Here is a 17,625-nt window from a genome sequence, read left to right as displayed (position 1 = left end):
CATGATCTATTTTTAGTGTTACAATAATTCAGCCATAATGAACTTTCAATTAGAATATAGTAGGTAACATATGCATAGAACTTTATCTGAAGTGGATTGTTCATTGAAGCAACGTGTTGTAACGCATTTTACATATGATTGTTGTTCCCGTTAACGAAAATCTCGAAGGCGCCATTAGAATAATTTTCGACTGCAACTTAAGTGTAAGACATAATGGATTTCTCTGCGACCAGAGATCAGAGTCTATGATGTTAAATTAGCAAAGCCTTAAATAATCGACACGAACGTTCTCAATTATCCCCGCCAACGATCCCAAGATCTAATGTCCCTCAAGATCATTTCTCGGTATCGTTACGAGCTGTACACCTATGCAGTTATATGTGTGTATGTACTTGCAGAAAAAAACTTCGAGTAGCCCGTTGCTTTTTTTATTTTCTTCGAGCAGGACTTCTCTTTCTCCCACAACCGAAAGGTGCACGCGAAGAGTCACTACGGACAGAGGTAGCGAGATCGGCATACCTGCGTGTCGACCGACTCGAAGAGAGAAAACGGGTTAGCGTGACTCGTGAATTAGAGAGAAACGCGTACACTCGCGACCGTGATGGAAGAGTGGTGGCGCAGACAGAGTGCGAACAATGCGAGAGACACATAGGTGCGAGAAAGGGAGAGAATGTACCGCGTTACATTCCACGTGATCCGAGAGAGAAGGGCACGCCTCGGCCGCCGAGTCACGCGCTCGACCACGCGTTTACCCTTCCCGGCACGTGCACGCAATGTGTCTGACTGTGCGCTGGACAGAGCACAACTGGTTACAATTTTGCGTCACGGTGTGCAATGACATCTCCTGAATGTTGGTCCGTTATGCACGTCGAATCAGTAACTATACAACACCCTGTTGCATCAGTGGCGGTGTGCAATAGCGCTTTGAAAATACAACGTTTTTACAGGGTCCTGTTTAGATAATGCAACTCGAATTGTGTAATACATTCTTTCCGCTCTATCGTTATCCGAGCATTATTGATATACGACTTCAATAGGTAACTGGAAGGATAAATCACTGCCACGTTATAGTTTTCGTAGCTGAATTATTAGTTTTCAATTATAAAGAGGCGAACGCCAAGATAATAGGGCAAAAACGATAGGATAAGTTTGGTGGTGATTTTAACCCCCCATGGACGGCGTCCGATGTCACACGTCATGCGCTCGCGGGAGCGAACGCACCCAGTGATGGGACCTCAAGCCGGTTCAAGCCGACCGAGTCAGATGACGTCACCGCACCTCGGCTCTATACGACGGTTTTGGCGAGCGACGCTCGGGTTACAATGTAACACGCAGAACAAATCACCCATGAATAAAAATTTAAACTTTTACTCCTTTCAGTGTACTTTCCTAAAAATGTTATGAATAAATGTAGGAAATCCTCTTGATGAAAATAAGTCCAAACACGACATAAATCGAACTATATTTAATAACAATACAATTCGTATCGCGACATTAACGGAAAGGTGGAAAATGGTTGCATTTTTATAAGAAATTTGTTAATTTGTTAAATCAAGAAATAAATTGTTTTAACATACTCGCTATTTCTTAAAAAATTAATATTTTGTGCGGCTATTGTGCCGCTATTTCTTATTCGAAAATTCTAAACAAAATTTTGTTTCTTCTACTTTATATGTATATGTATATTATAAGGACCTTATTATCATTTTTGCCCTTTCGTCCTGGCGTTACACCTTAATCATATTCTGGTAGAATTTTTATCGTGTACCCTCGGGGAATGTATACAGCCGTCAACAAATTTAGAATCCTTTCGTTTGTTAACATATTTTATATTTATGCCGGAGTAGGAATTTCACTTAAAAATTATTTTTTAAAATTGTAAAATAATAGCAACTAGCAAGTTATGTTGTCCCTGAAGTTTATCGATCGTAATATAATAGAATTGAGAAATTGTGTCATTCAGAGAAAAATAAGAAAAAGTATAATTTACAATTGAGGGGAGAGAAAAATTAAAGCGAATTTAATTCAAGCCCGTTTGAAAGAAAATTACCACAATTAAATTGGATAGCGGTATCTAATCATAAGTGGATATATTAGTGATGTACGGATCTAACACGACCGGTAAAATGAATGGTTTTATTACATATTACAGGTAGTTTACATTTTCTGGACAATAATATAAAAAATTAACAAGTTTTAGTTGAATTTTATGGTTCACACGATCATACAATGATCAACATGTTCTTATTCTATTATATGTACATATATCTATCAGTATAAATAGCCGGTGACTTATAAACGAAAGCGCAACTTCTCTGATAGTTCAGATGGATTGTTAACTCGTAATAGGGGAACTTAAAATAGAACGTGAGATAGGATAACGGAATTTGACGGATAGATTTGCGGGCAGTTAAAAGGAAAGAAACGCTCTATGGGATTTTCAGGTTCAAGTACGATGCTGAGTTCGGCGTGTGCTTCTTGGGAACGCACGGACCTATTAGGACTTCTCCACAGGATCCAAGACCAGTGTCTAAGGGTAGAAGGGAACGTCGTTACAGCTATAATTATGCAGTGAGCGAGCGAATGTTCTAATTTGCCAAGGACAAACGAGCGGACATTTCAACGAGACGTGATTTTCAGACGATAATCGAGGGGAAGCACCTCGATGCACCGCGATACAATCACCGTGACGTAATTGCTTTCACGTGCCCTCTCTCGACCCTTGTGTAATTTTCTCTTCTTTGTTCTAAAACCGTGGGCTGAATGGAAACTGATGTCAGTTTCACTTTGTCGCGTTGTTACTAATTTAACAACGTTCTTGTGTTTTACGTAACGCAAGTTACGCATTCGTTAAATAACAACTTACACAAAGTCAAGACAAAGAGGACGAAGAAGCAATCAAATATCTACTGATAATAATGAAACATAGTCTCAGTTGGACAGTTTATAGCATGTAGGTTATTCGATAATTGTTCGATTGTATCAAAGGGGAAAAAGATAGAGTAAAAGATGATTAAAGAATATACTGGAGTTAATCCGGTACTGACATGGAATAACTATTTAACCTTATTCTGATTATAGTTCTGACAATAGTCATCTAATCATTCATTGGAAAGACGTTTTTCAAGAAAGCGACGTCCAACATTAACCATCGAATCCACCGTGTTTGTGAACTTTGCCTAATTTATAACATATTTATGTATACTTTCTCTACTTTAATAAAAAAGAACAAAGTCTCTTTTCCAACTTAAAATTGTTACCAGCCTTCTAGAACCTATTGAAGACATTTTTTAATTAATAGAAGAAACTTATTTGTTGTTGTCTTGAACAAATCATTGTAACTTGGATCGTTTATGTTTCCAGCTCTTTTCCTAGTTTTTTTGTCTAGAACATTAGATAAAATGTAAGTTTCTAAATAATGGATAAAATTTACCGGACGTTCAATAACGTGGGCGCGTGACTTAAGCGCAATCTCCTGAAAGTAAAAGAAACGGAATGTGTTAAAAATGATGTAAATTGCTTCATGATATTGCACGAGTTTCCCATATACATCTTTTAAAATAGTATTTAAAGTTGAAATAGTTCTTCGTACAATTTCCACGGTTCCGTTGAATATTAATATTACCTAATATGTTACATCACCGTGTCCGAATATACACGTATGAGAACGAAAACACGTAAACAGTAAACATCATTGAATATTCATCGATGTATGACACCCACGATAGTTGTTCGACCTGAATGTTACGTAGGTTCGATAGAACATGATCACCGTTTGAACGATTTAATTCAAGCACAAAGAGGAATCCGTCGAGTGTTCTAAGTAGAAGGAATTTAAATTGTTCAGTCTCGTGGCAGAATCTGAAATCAAAGGTTAAAGATCTATCCACGATTACAAGTCGATGACATCCTATCAAGCTCAGTTGGGTTTAACGTTCGGGAGTATCAAAATATCGTCTTCTTAATGTCACTTAATTGGGAAATATTAGCGTCAATAATTTCATTTGAGCGTGGCTCTCGAGCGTCGCGATTAAACGCGACGTGATGCACGTAATGGTGTACCAGATCAAGAATAACTCGGAGTTGCCACAAATTGCGTTTATTTTCTCCCGAGCGGTGCAGAAAATAAGACATCTATTTTCAGATCGGTCGCGTTACGCGCGTACTCCGCGCATACAAGTTCGCAGCCACTTTAAAGCGGACAGAAGCCAAAAATTCACTTTCTCGGTAACGTGAAACACTCGGAACAGAATATGTATACATATACATTGTGACTCCTTAGTAGCAAATAATACTTTCCCGTCACTGTCCCGTGTCATTGATTTTTTGTAAAAGTTTTCACTGAATGTTTCTTTTGTATACCTGATCGCAATTATATCAATTTTTTTATATTAAAATACCATAAATTAACGTCAACATTTTGTAAGTTATTTATTATTAATGTCTTTTTTTCTGTTTTATCCTGGAGATTCAGAAATCGATTTATGCTTAACATAACATTTTATTTCAGTATTTCGGATGCTATTCTTAGTTTTATATGATGAATATTTCTTATACAGCATTGTATATTTTTGGAATGTAGGATCTATTTTACGGTGAAGCGATATATGTATGTACATAGTATCGGTACAATCTTTATTCTCAATTTAAATAAGGAGTGTAATCAAAATGATAAATTATACTAACAAATAAAAGTAGTCTAATTTTACTAAAGTACAAAATGTTATTGAATCTGGAAATACGTTGTGGTATTATAATTTATAATTTATAATTTATTGACAGTTTTTTATTATCGTATTTTTAGAATAACAGGATTAAATAACGTTCTTAGAAATATTTATGTATTCCATACGGATATTGACTATTCATACATTTAACTGTAACTTCGTCGCAGAATTAGTTGTCTGCTGACAACCCAGCGTTTACATAATCACAGTCGCTTATATGTACTTTCTAGTCCGTTGTGCGTCTGCTATAATTTCTCTGTTTTATGTCAAACGCATAATCACTAATCAGCCTTTGAACGTAATCGGTCGCGTGGTGTCCAATGGTGCGTAACTGCAACGAAATTTAAATTACACAGGTGTCCTAAAAAACTAGAAAACTAGAAAACTGTGTCATCTAAAGCGGCGTCACGACAAAGGTTAAATTTGTACTTGTGTAAGTCCACTGTCGTCATTTTTCTTTTTTTACTCCTCCACACTACTCCACAGTTTATCATCATCCACGATGCAGTCGTACAATGACCTATTTCGTAAAGATTGACTCTTCATTAATCGTGACTGCTATATGTATTATTTAAAACGACTAAAGCCGGTAAAGTGGTGCACATTTCAAATCGCTGCACCGATAACAGATCCAACGCTATATTCCGTAACCATACATAAACCAATAATTTCGAATCTCTTAAAAGTTCAATCTTCTGATAATTTTCATTGAAAACAACAAGTGATACTTAACAAAACGCACCACCTAATATTCTACCGTGGGTGCATAGTAAATAAATGAAAAGGTTAAGGTTTCAATAAGCACCTTCTAATAACTCAATTCCCATGGCGCTAGCTAGCACCGGCATTCGTTGGAAGAAATATCGCTGATTCTGATGCTGAACAATTAAGGTGGTTCGTACTTGACTCTCTAACTGTAGCCAATAAAGCTTCATATTAATAATTGGTATTAAACAACCACTAATACACTTTAATGATGCATAAAAATTACATCTATGAAATTCAACGACATTTCCATTGATCATTCATCAGTATATTGTAAATAAAAAATATATTTTTGTTAGTCGTATGAGTCCACTGTACTCGTTCCTGGTTTTAATTATATTCGCGTGCATTATAATTTAAAAAATTAAAATTCACTAAAACACAAAACAACTAAAATATTTTTTTAAATGTATTTGTATTTGGCGGGTATGACCCCAGTTCAGCAACGTTGCCAACTCTTCCACATAGTCCCAATAACCATCCAATAACCTACATACATATCCTAGACATTATTGTCAAATATCTTCCTGGAATATCCGGTATGGTACAAGATTTAGTTCATTATCAGAAAGCCCAGGATTTATACTTTCAGTACCTAGTTTTTAGTCCGCAATTCTAATTTTTGTGAATAGAAAAGATTATACTTTCGGTAAGAAATCGTAAAACTGCCAGAAGAGCTGTGTTGAAAACTCAACTTTTGACAAGCTTTTTTTTCTTATTTATTTGATCGGTCACCAAGTCTCAAACTTTTTTTGTGTGTGTATTTCGTTCCAATAAACAATCTGTATGAACTTTATTTAGTTATCTAGTCTATCGAATTTGGTACGAACCACCTTAAAATTCAATGCCTTGATGAAAATACACCACGTCCCGGCTATAGCGTATACATATACAAATAGGTATGCGAATGATCCGCGCGCAGGACGCATTGCCGTCGCGCGCAGTTATAAACACGTCGTTGCAACGTACGCGAGAGGGGCTATCATTCTTGTGTGTCCCCCCCCCCCCTGCCCTATGTTGCGATGAAGCCGGAATACTCGCCGTGTCTGCGACCGTATGTACGCCGTTTGGATATAGCTGAAGGAGTATAAAGAGAAGTCGCGGTACGTAGTACGTAGGCCGTGATCGCGAACGAACGAGGAAAAAGGAGAGAAAAATAAAAGGTAGAAAGAGAGACGGTCGTTGCGGTGGTCTCGAAAGGAGGGATGCAGTCGCTGCTACGGCACGACAAGATACAGGGGAAGGGAGGGATAGAGCGAGCGCGTGACAGGACACGTGACCGGGAGCACACGGTGCTCGCGTGACCGGCCCCGTGACGTCACGCGCACGTGTCACATAGCGTGGTAACCGCTCGTTCCTCTCCTCCCGGAGCTCCGCGTCCCGGCGAACGTTCCACACCTTCCGTACCTACCCCTCCACATGTTCACCACTCCAAGTCCTGGTCAGTAACGTCTCAAGTCCCCATTTCACCCCCTTCGTGCTAAACTTTCACCTGGAAAGTCACCATTTCTTCCCTCCTGCGCGTCACCCTCGCCACGCTGCTAGTCGTTGTGTGTCTCGCGTCGCGACAACCGGATTTGCATCATCACGCGCAATCGTTACATGACACAGTGGTATTCCTCGTCGAGGAAAAAAGAAAAATGGTTGAACTCACTTTGGGCATCGTTGAATTGTATCGAGGAGACATCAGAAAAATGGAAGGGTGAAAACGTCCGCTCACGAAATTTCATTAACTCTGTGCTCCGATGCCGAGTATCGTAACTCTGGTATTGCATTCGATAATTTCGAAAATATAGAATTATATCTGTGTTGTAGTCGTTGAGGTAAACAATGTTACCTTCTCCACTGCGAAATCATGGGTCTTTGAATTCATGACATTCTTGATACATATACTATACGTACGTTTAGATTGTGAGTATTACGAACACGCGTTTGTTTACACTAATGAATGAGTGACAGTATACACATGGTGCCGTCAACTTGTCGCGTAATTATCTTCGCCAATACATGATTTAAATTTCTGAGTGAAACGATAAATAATCGGCACATTATTTTTGTTTAACATTGTCACTCGAACAATAAGCAATATTTACGTATTACGAGTTAAATAACATATTACTTGTAAAATAACGGATCGATAGAAGGAAAAGTTGGTGAGAAACACATCTCGAATCGTGTTCGAAACAAAAGAATACCAATATTCAGATAAAGATTAGTATTCTTTGTTTTTGTTCTTATACAATATACACACGTATCGCCGGAGGTATTTCAAGATTGCTATACCGATCTATACGTAATATTATCGACACGTGATGCACCGAGAACAACACGTCTTATCAAATTTCGCAAAGCTAACGGGAATACACTTGCATGTATGTTACCGTCTCTCAAAGATATTATAGATTAAGACAAAAATCAAACTACGTAACGGTCATTCAATTACTATCTATCATAATGATAGCGCAATTTCAATAAGGTCATCGAGGTTAGTTGGGCGATAAGGATGAAAATATAGCTTTGATAATTCTACTTGAATGATTGTATTGAATAACAAGCCAACGAGATATCAATCGTTATGGTTGGTCTTGAGTTACATGGCTCCAGAATCGATGGTTCGTGCCTGAGACGGCTCTGGATCGCTCCCACCAGTGGTCTCCATGCCACACCGTGGCCCATCGCGAGAATCAAACAGGGTCGCGCGCATTATACGCGTAGTGTAACCCGCCAAGGAAACGACGAACGCTTGTACACGCCGTAGTACAAACTGTTTGAGCTATCCACTTTATTTTTATCAATTGGAATTCCACCTACGATCTCGTTTGAGATTGTCGGTTGAAAATATAGAAAAAGGAAGAGAGGAAGGGCGTGCGTGTAATTGATTAGGCATTCGTGTTCTTAATACAATCATTGGTCCAGAATATATCCTGAGCGTCGCTAAATATTGTCGCTTAAAATTAACAAAGTGCATGCAGGCTCACCCATAGATATACATATACGTAACTGTAGGTAACCGATACAATGATGCGCGAGTGAATGCGCGCGGCCCGTTCAATTTTTACACGTCCCTGCCGGTTAGTACATATATCGCGGAATTTCACGGTCGTACTTACGAGTCAACGGCCTTATCGCTTAGCGCTTAGCGTTTTAAGTATCAAGATTGAACTGTATTTCATTCTTTTCATCTTATAACGCTTTTCCTAAAGTAAAAAGTTTTCTTGAGGAATTGTCTGTGGAATCGAGATTAAACACGCGATCGTTTGCAGGAATACGAATCGATCGACGATTGACGATTCTAAAAAAAGTAATTGGGAAACAGAGACGAAGACGAAAAAGAAAAGAAGAGGGCGCCAGCACAGATATATCGGCGAGTGTGACTGGACGGAAAGACGTGGGCGATTCCCAAGTACCGGCCTCCTGGCTCGTCGTGTCGTTACGAGTGTGTCAGTGAGTATGCGGAGGCGAACCTAACCTATTCATCGAGTGCGCACTATCGATCAAGGAGCCATTAGTTTGAAAGAGGACCCGACTCTTTTATTTTCGATGCGCTGGTTATGCACGCGTTATCTCGCGATCAGTGGAAATATTATCTGTGCGTCCATAAGTTTTCCGCTCAGATATACAACAAGACAACCGAGTTTTGATGTGCGTGTTTCAACCGTGAATTAAAAAAAGAAAGTTCTCCAATTTTCATCTTAAGTTTACGGCGTAAGAAAAGGAAAAGGGGAAGGTAACTACCGAAAATCGGAAGTGATCGTGCCGCGCGTTAGAAGTGATATTCTATGCGACAAGATGATGGACACACAGAATTTTTGGGAAGACAACTCTGCACATTCTATGCAAGTAAAATACGAGAGGTGAGTACTGATGATGTTTTAACAGAATTTTAATACCATTATTCCTATCGAAAATGTTGGTCGTCACATTTTTGAAGAGCAACATTCAAGAGTCTACATTCGTTTACAGTGAAGTCGACAAAATTTGTGCTTCCTTCTTTACACGTCTGTATCATGTTGTTAATGAATCATCACTTCTAATAAGATCTTCGTACACTACACGAATCACCGTCTTATACAGTTGCTCACGAAAGTATTCGTACGCTTATATTCTAAACCTTTAACAAACAAGAAACACGCGTTAGTTTTATGTTTTCAAACTGATACTATAATTAAAATAAGATACAAGTCATGAGAATGTACACGCGAAATTAGAAGAAAATCTGGCAATGTACACAGAATTGGTACAATACTTTGTGTATACATACCGTTTATGAGGGTCACAAAAATATTCGAACGTTTGCATTATTTTTGTATAATTTCATTTTAATATTCAGTTGGACCACCTTTAGCAGCAATTACACAGTTAAGTCGACGTTCCATACTGTGTACTAAATTTTTCATTGTATTTTTATCAATAATATTCCATATTTCCATTAGTTAATTTCTTAATGTTTCCTTTGACCATATTTCGTAATTATTTTAGCTTTCTCCCAATTTCAACCCATAGGTTCTCTATGGGATTAATATCTGGGCTCTGTGGAGGAGTGTCTAGTGCATAAGGGTGTTATATAATATCCATTCCTGTATAACCCGAGTGGTGTGCTGCGGGTCGTTTTCTTGTTGAAAGTAAAAATCTTCCAAGAAACTCAGTTCGATTGTACTTTCTTTAAGATTATTTGTTTAAATATTGAGATATTTATGTTAGTCTAAAATTCCGTCAATAAAATCCAGGTTTCCAGTGCCACTCGCTGACATACACCCCTATAACATAACGTAGCCGCCTCCGTGTTTCACGGTTGGGATTATATTTTGAGTATCTAGTTGTCTATTGGGCTTTCTCCATACGTAATGCTGTCCGTCTGATCTGAAAATGTTGAATTTACTTTCGTCCGAAAATATTATTTTATCCCACAACGAAATATCTTTGTCAATGTAGCTTTTTGCAAAGCTAATGTAGCTTTTCTGTCTACTTACTACTACTACTTATATACGGCTTTTTCCGTAGTACTCTGCCATTAAATCCGTTTTTTTTTGTAAAACTCTGCGACAGAGTTCCGGATGCACATCCTTTCCGAACATGTTAGTCACCATTCCTGCAAGTTTGGTGCAGAAACGCATGTATTTTTTTTATTTCTCGCACAATGATCTTTTCTTCCCTAGACATTAACTTTTTTGGACGTCCTGTACGACCTTTATTTGTGATGTTTTCTTCAGTTTTCCATGATGGTCCGCGATTTCTTTATACGATTTTCCTTGATGTATTTTTAGTGTCAGTTCACGCTCAAACTTGTTAGTTTCTGATTTTGTCCCACTCACAATTAACATTTGCCGAAAGTACTATACAATTATTATTTTCACTGACTCTGTAGTACTCAAACGATGTCTTAGCACCGACTACATAAAATCTGTTGTCAACATTAGGTACGATGTTTACATTTCTGAACTCGACGCATTCGAATACCTTTGTGACCCTCATAAACGGTATGTATACACAAAGTGTATGCATGTATACCATTACCAGTAGTATGTATACCAATTCTGTATACATTGTCAGATTTTCTTCTAATTTCAGCTGTACATTCTAGATACTTGTATCTTCCTTCAATTATAGTATCGGTTTGAAAACTTAAAACTAACGTGTATTTCTTGTTTCTCAAAGGTTCAGAATATAAACGTACGAATACTTTCGTGAGCAACTGTATCTCGATTCTTCTTCGGCGGGAAACGAGCGTTTCAGGCTGTTGGTTTTTTAATGTTATCCGGTCTAACAGCATCCGAAAATATTTACATGGATCCACAACTTGCATCGAAAACGCTTGTTAAATAGGGTGAACCAGTGACGCGTGACTTGCATCATACGGACGTATTACGTATTCGTTACAGGTTTTATACGTACACGCGCAACCGTTCAGGTAGAAGCGAGCGCAAAATAACCCAGCGACACGATAAGTCGTAAGCTTGACGAAAATTTTCAATCGAGCATGTGACTCAGGGATTATGTAAGGCCATCGAGGTGACACGCAGAACCACGTATACCAGTTGATGTTACGCTTATGTAGATCGAAGACGACCAATCTTTCTGAATTAACCAGTCATTTATGTACAACCATTCCATTTTAATTAATTGACACGTATGTAGTTAATTCACTCTGTTTCAAAGATGTTTATATCGTTTCATTTAATATTCTATATATAAACAGCGAGTCATGAGTGAAATTGTTGAAAATCTGTACGATCTCTGGTATACGGAAAACTACACCGTCCGTTATCGCGAACACAGGTGCCTCATTTTGATGCCCCCTTCCTCTACTCCCATCGTACAGCAATATCTTCCCAACCGGTGATATCAATAATTAGTTCTGTATGTTAGTGTTATCGTTGTACAGTGTTTCTACTATAAATTAAAGAATGTAACACTTCGACTGCCATATCACCCACTACAATACAAAACACCTTTGGGGCTAATAGTAGAATGTTTAATGAAATAAATTTAGTTAAGGTATACAAGGTTTGAGAAAGTTAGAGAAATCAAAATGATTAGTCAGCAGGTGATAAATGTTGTGCTATACAGATTTTATTCTGTTAAGTAGAGGGTACTAATTCAGTGAAAGTTTTGAGGTCTGGTCTGGAAGTCGCAGTGTTCTGTGTACTACATACCAGGAAAAAGTATTAGTTTAAGTAAATAAATTAAGTGTAATGGCTTTATAATCTAAGAAAATTAAAATCTGAAAGTATAATTTCAGTTAAATACTACTTTCTAGTGTTAATCTATTTTTAAATATCTTACGTTGTATACGCCCTTTTTTTAAACAAAGAAGATAAAGTGTTTTAATTTGATTTTGAAATATCGTTTGCTTTTGTGTGCACTTATAGTAAAATAATTAAAACCGTTTAATAGTTGAAATTTAAGATATGTAATAGAAACTTTTAAACGGGCGGAAATTGTTAAGAAAATCTATTTTCAAAATGTGCAATTACCGAGTTTCAAAACGTTTTAAGAGATTTGGTTACTCGAAAGTTTGTAAGAAATCTCTGAGGCCTCCATAGATTTTGAGGATTTTAAGGGTTTTGCGAAGGTGGTTTTCCATAGACTCGAAGATCTCATGGATGTGAAAGTTCTTAGAGCTTAGTGGTTATAAAGATTCCGAAGCTTCTAGGGGAATTTAAGGGATTCCATGTATTTCATAGAGATTCTCGCAAATCCGTAGGGACCCAAATGTTTTATAAATATCGTTAATTCTGGGGAGTTGATTGTGCAATTTCATAGATTTGAAGGTTTGTTAACAGGAGGTTTTCTGTAGATTCGAAGATTCCACGGATGTAGAAGGTGCCAGGTGTTCTAAAGCTTAAAGTTTCTCAGAAATGTAAAGGATTCTGCATATACATATTTGTGGGTACTGTTTTACCGTAGATCTGGCGAATGCCAGGATTTCGAGAATGTTAGTTGTTTAGGCTTTATTGAACTTTGAGATCTATGGATTTAAAAAATGTAAAGAGTGACAAAAGTATCGAATATTCTCGAAAATTTAACAAAGTATGCCAACAGTTGACATACAAGGGTCGTTTGATAAGTGTGTTAAAATTTCCCAGAGATGGTGCCACAATTCATTTGGTGACGTCACGGCTGGCAAGTATCACTCTTTCAACTAGCTTAGGCCAAATTTCAACCAGAAATGACGCGTGGTTCACGTTTTATAAACGTATGAAGCGAGCATTGTAGCAGTTGCCACAAAAATGAAAAAAAAAAGGATTTCGTGCAGTAATAAAACATTTTTATTTAAGGGGAGGTTTCGGATCTTTTGGTTAAAAAAAATCGATTTTTTTATATATATTTTGAATCCTTATAGTGTCTACAATACACCTCTAAAAGGATTTTTCGTAAGTCGAATTATTTCAATAGGAAATGGCGACATGAGCGTAACGCTTCACCGGCCAGATTTAGCTGTATTTGACGCGCTGGTATAGAACCGCTTCAAGGGTCACATAACTAGTTTTATTGGTATTGTGAAGTATAAATATGAATTCTAACATTAAGATGGCAGTACCGGATATATTAGAAACATGTTAGTCGGAAAAAAAATTAGCGTCAGTGTCAGTTTTCAGAATTATGGCCTGTGTTATAGTTCAGTTGAGTGTATGTATAACACAACAAACAACTGTGAGCAGTTCTTACGGCTTGGCAATTAAGAGTGATGAGCATGATTCTGCTGAGGACATGAGAAAAGCAATCGGGGCCACGTTTTTACATAAATGTTCCACTAACGACAAATATGAACACGTACATTGTCCCGAAGGAGAAAAGAGCTAGTGCAAGTGGCGCGTCGCAGAAGGACGAGGTACACTGAGTTCTTTTGAATATGATCCTCCACTTGCTCCTGAGGTACAAAAAGCAATAAAACCCGTTTACGAAGCGTTATCGCAACCGGATTTATTTGAATGATGTACTGGAGGTAACACGCAAAATAGTAACGAGAGCTTCAACGCGTGTGTCTGGCGATTTGCTCCGAAACATTTACATTGTAGCTCTAAGACTGTGGAAGTGGCAACATATTTAGCTGCTGGTATCTTCGACGGAGGATATACTCCCGTGATGAAAGTTATGGAAATTCTGGGTATTGAAATTGGTTTTCAAGCGAAGAATTTCGCCATAAATACAGATTTCCAGCGGACAGCGGCAGCAGAGTCACGAGCGTCAATTTCCAGCAAACAGGCAAGAATGGACCGATGTGCACAAAATCGAGAAGAAAATGAATTCTACGAGGTTGCAGAAGGTCTATTGTATGGCGCAGGCATCGCTGATTAGACTTAAGTTTAAAAAAATGACTATTATATACAAAAAAAATTGAAATAAAACTTTAAACGCGTTTTTCTTGAAACTACATTTTTTGAATTGGCGAGATAAATAACTCTTCAACCGATTAAGCTATCGACTTCGGAATTTTTTCCTCTTAAAGTTAATCGTTTTTATTGGATGATGAACTAAAAATATTTAAAAATATTCAAATTTAGTATTTTTCCTGGCCCGCGAGAGTTTAAAAAAAGTTACCTGAACATAACCCCTTTCTTTGATAAGCCGTAGTCCTTGCACAAGATGAAGTTTATCATGATTTTTTTAGTTCATCCTCCAATAAATGTAATATACTTTCAGAAAATAACTCGATTTTCTTTTTCACGTATACCGTTTTGGCTGTATCAGTCTCGCCAATCGGACAAGCAGCTCTAACTCGGCTATAATGCCGTTTTTTTGTCTTGATGGTATTGGAAATTTTTCTTCAAACTTAAGTAAATATCATCTGAAAAGGCGAACATCTACATGGAAATGCTTTATTGTTGAAAAAATTTCTTAAAAATGCCTATTTTTTAGCCAAAAGATCCGAAACCTCCCCTTAAAGAAGTGGACGGTCGCTCAGATCAAAGCAGAGCTCGTTTCAATTGATGGTACTGGGGTTGTTGGAGTCTTTACATGTGTGGCATCCTGTTGAATGTCTTCTAAATAGTCAATATCCATTTATTGAGTTACAAACGTTTGGAATTGTCCAAGAAAATATAAGGTCATGTCGAAAAAACATAGGGAAGACATGTCGGATTCTGTTGAAACTTGGATATGGTGTAGTTTGTTGTGATATATAAACATATCTCGAAGGATTTTTGAAAATTCTTAAAATTGTTGATATTACAACATTTAAACATATAGACACTTGAAAATTGGCTACGTGGAAATTCATTAACCCTCTGTAGACGGTGTCGGTGTCACCTAGGATTTTGGACTTTGAAAAGAGCAGAAGTGACTATGAGTGAGATATTTTGGACATAACAGTTTGGTTGTGACTATCAGATAGGGCCATTTGTGAGTCAGGAAGCTGGTTATCTAACAGGGGTGCCTTCTCGTAAGAGGGCTGTGTTGGACCGCACGGCACGTACCCCAGAATCTCTAAGGAATACAGTTCTCGTTTATAATCCAGGCATCGACACCATTTTTCTTACATAATAATAATCAAAAAATATATGTATTCAGTTAATGCAATTGGCACGAGAAACATTTGCATAGAATTAAGCATGACTCCAGACGTATGATGAAACATGTTTTATATGTTTCGATACAGTTCGTGAAACAATCAAACTTTCACACATGTTGTCACGTGTGAAACAATGAACCCGGAATAGTTATTGACTCACGATAAATGTCGACATTCCAGTTGATACGGAAATTTACCCATAGTTTAACTTGTGATGAATATTTGGTGTGTTTGTATAGGCAATTTCGATAATGTTTGTCGTATAGAAAACACATCGCCGAGCTATTAGATGATTTTACTAATATGTATCCAATAACATCCAAATGTTACTTTTATGCATGAAAATTATTAACATACCTCTTTCCTTCATTAAAAAACAAAATTACACAGTGTACTCCACTCGTTTCAAAGTACTACAGAGTCGTTTCGATTATCGTCCCGAATTCGGGTCCGCGCATGGACTATAATCGTGGACCAGGCGAAACGCTTCTGACCCTCGTGAATACGTTTTTGCCCGAAGCTCGAGCCTCGGCACTCGCCTTTGTAGTATTCCGAACGTAGAAAAGGACAAAGTAGTAAACAACAGAGAGAAAGCTTCTTTTCCCACTCGACTCGTCTGCGTGGCCCGCCTGCGACGCTTTCGCCGACCAATGATTACATTATAGCCGACCATACAGTCCGATTGTGTGTGTACCGTTTCGGTCAACAATAAAAATACGCGTGACTGAATGTGATCCAGCTACATTTTATTCGTTGGCAGCTCTCTGAGCATCTGTAACAACCAAACCAAACCAACCCAATAGAAATGACAAGAATCATTCGAGTTGTACATACTTACCCGTTTTGCGCTTGTGTACTTCTTTCGCCGTTTATAGCAAGGGAGATAATGATTTTGGGCGGAAAATTTCGACGTGTTGCGATAAGGCTTAAGCCACTCCGCTCGATACGATTCCATCTTTCCTCTTGAAAATCCCGTTCCTCCAGCTATGCGCAACGTTAATTACTTTTTTATGGACACTGGCCAGCAAACTATGCTCCGTGCGATTCCGTCGATGCCTACTGATCGGCATGGTCGATCTAGGCGAACAAATAGAAAAGACTTCATTTGTCTGTACCCAATCATCAAAAGAAAGTTTTCAGTCCTTTTTAGGGGGACACATCAGCTAGTAGAGCTAAATAAATCGGTAAATTCAGCATTTTTCTCTGAGACATGTATTGAGTTTGTTACGTACGAAGACACTCTCGTAACCTCTTAACCCTATCGGGAGTTGGAATGCATCCGGCCAGATTACGTAATTGCCCACGGGGTGTTATGGCGTGGCCAGATTTTTTTGGAAAACAGTTTCCGTTGAGAACAGGCGTGTCCCCCACTACTTTTAGACTCGATTTTCGGGATATAAAAAGGGACGCGTACAGCTCATCCGCGGATCATACTCATATCAGAAGTCTAGCTAGTGAGATCGGGTATTAAAATCCTTGTCAAGCATTTCTAAAAGTAAGCTAAACTCTGCATAATAAATCCCCGAATTTCTCAGTGCATGAAAACCGAGAACGATGGAATTGGCTTCCGCGACTACACTTTACAGTACCATTTGTAAAACCTTTACTTTATTGAATATACTTTTATACGTTTATATATTTCTAATTCAGTGTTGTTCATTTCAACTCTAGAATAACATCTAAATTCCCAGTTAGAAGCGAACCCACAAAGGCACACTTTTACCGCTCGAAGTGTACCGAATTCTTAAAAGTTACGAGACCCATACTAACAATCCTAGTGGCTCCCTGAGATGAAATAGGCTCGGGTTCGTCCACGACGTCTAAACCATCCTAGTTGCTCCCTGAGATTAAATAGGCACAGGTTCATCCACATAACATACTATAAAAAACCAAACTTGCCATTTCCTCGGCTCTCGCAGCCGCTTAGCCCTGGCTCGTAACAAGTTAAATATTCAGATCTTTTTAAGGGGTGTTAGGCAAAATTTTAATATTTATTTTCATGCATTAGTGATTATTCACAATTAAAAAGTGGCAGAGTTATATAACATTGTCTACTGTCATGGTTGACAAGATCTTGTTAGCTGGCACCTAGCAGATCTCTGAAACTATTTCGGATCCGAT

General features: G+C 38.0%; 1 protein-coding gene across 2 annotated transcripts in view; it reads left to right on the top strand.

Annotated features, from left to right (window-relative positions):
* The first annotated feature begins 9,147 nt into the window (after positions 1-9,147).
* LOC107185633 (hairy/enhancer-of-split related with YRPW motif protein 1-like) overlaps positions 9,148-17,625 on the top strand; it is an 85,798-nt gene continuing 77,320 nt past the window's right edge. For both annotated transcript variants that reach the window (XM_015573367.1, XM_015573366.1), the window contains exon 1: positions 9,148-9,346. In XM_015573367.1, the coding sequence (XP_015428853.1) occupies positions 9,282-9,346 (65 nt within the window). In that variant the 5' untranslated portion in view covers positions 9,148-9,281. The remainder of the gene's footprint in view (positions 9,347-17,625) is intronic.

This window comes from Dufourea novaeangliae, unplaced genomic scaffold, assembly GCF_001272555.1.
Source record: "Dufourea novaeangliae isolate 0120121106 unplaced genomic scaffold, ASM127255v1 scaffold63, whole genome shotgun sequence".
Lineage (NCBI taxonomy): Eukaryota > Metazoa > Arthropoda > Insecta > Hymenoptera > Halictidae > Dufourea > Dufourea novaeangliae.
Note: the sequence above shows the minus strand (reverse complement) of the source record. Positions and strands in the feature narration are given on the sequence as shown.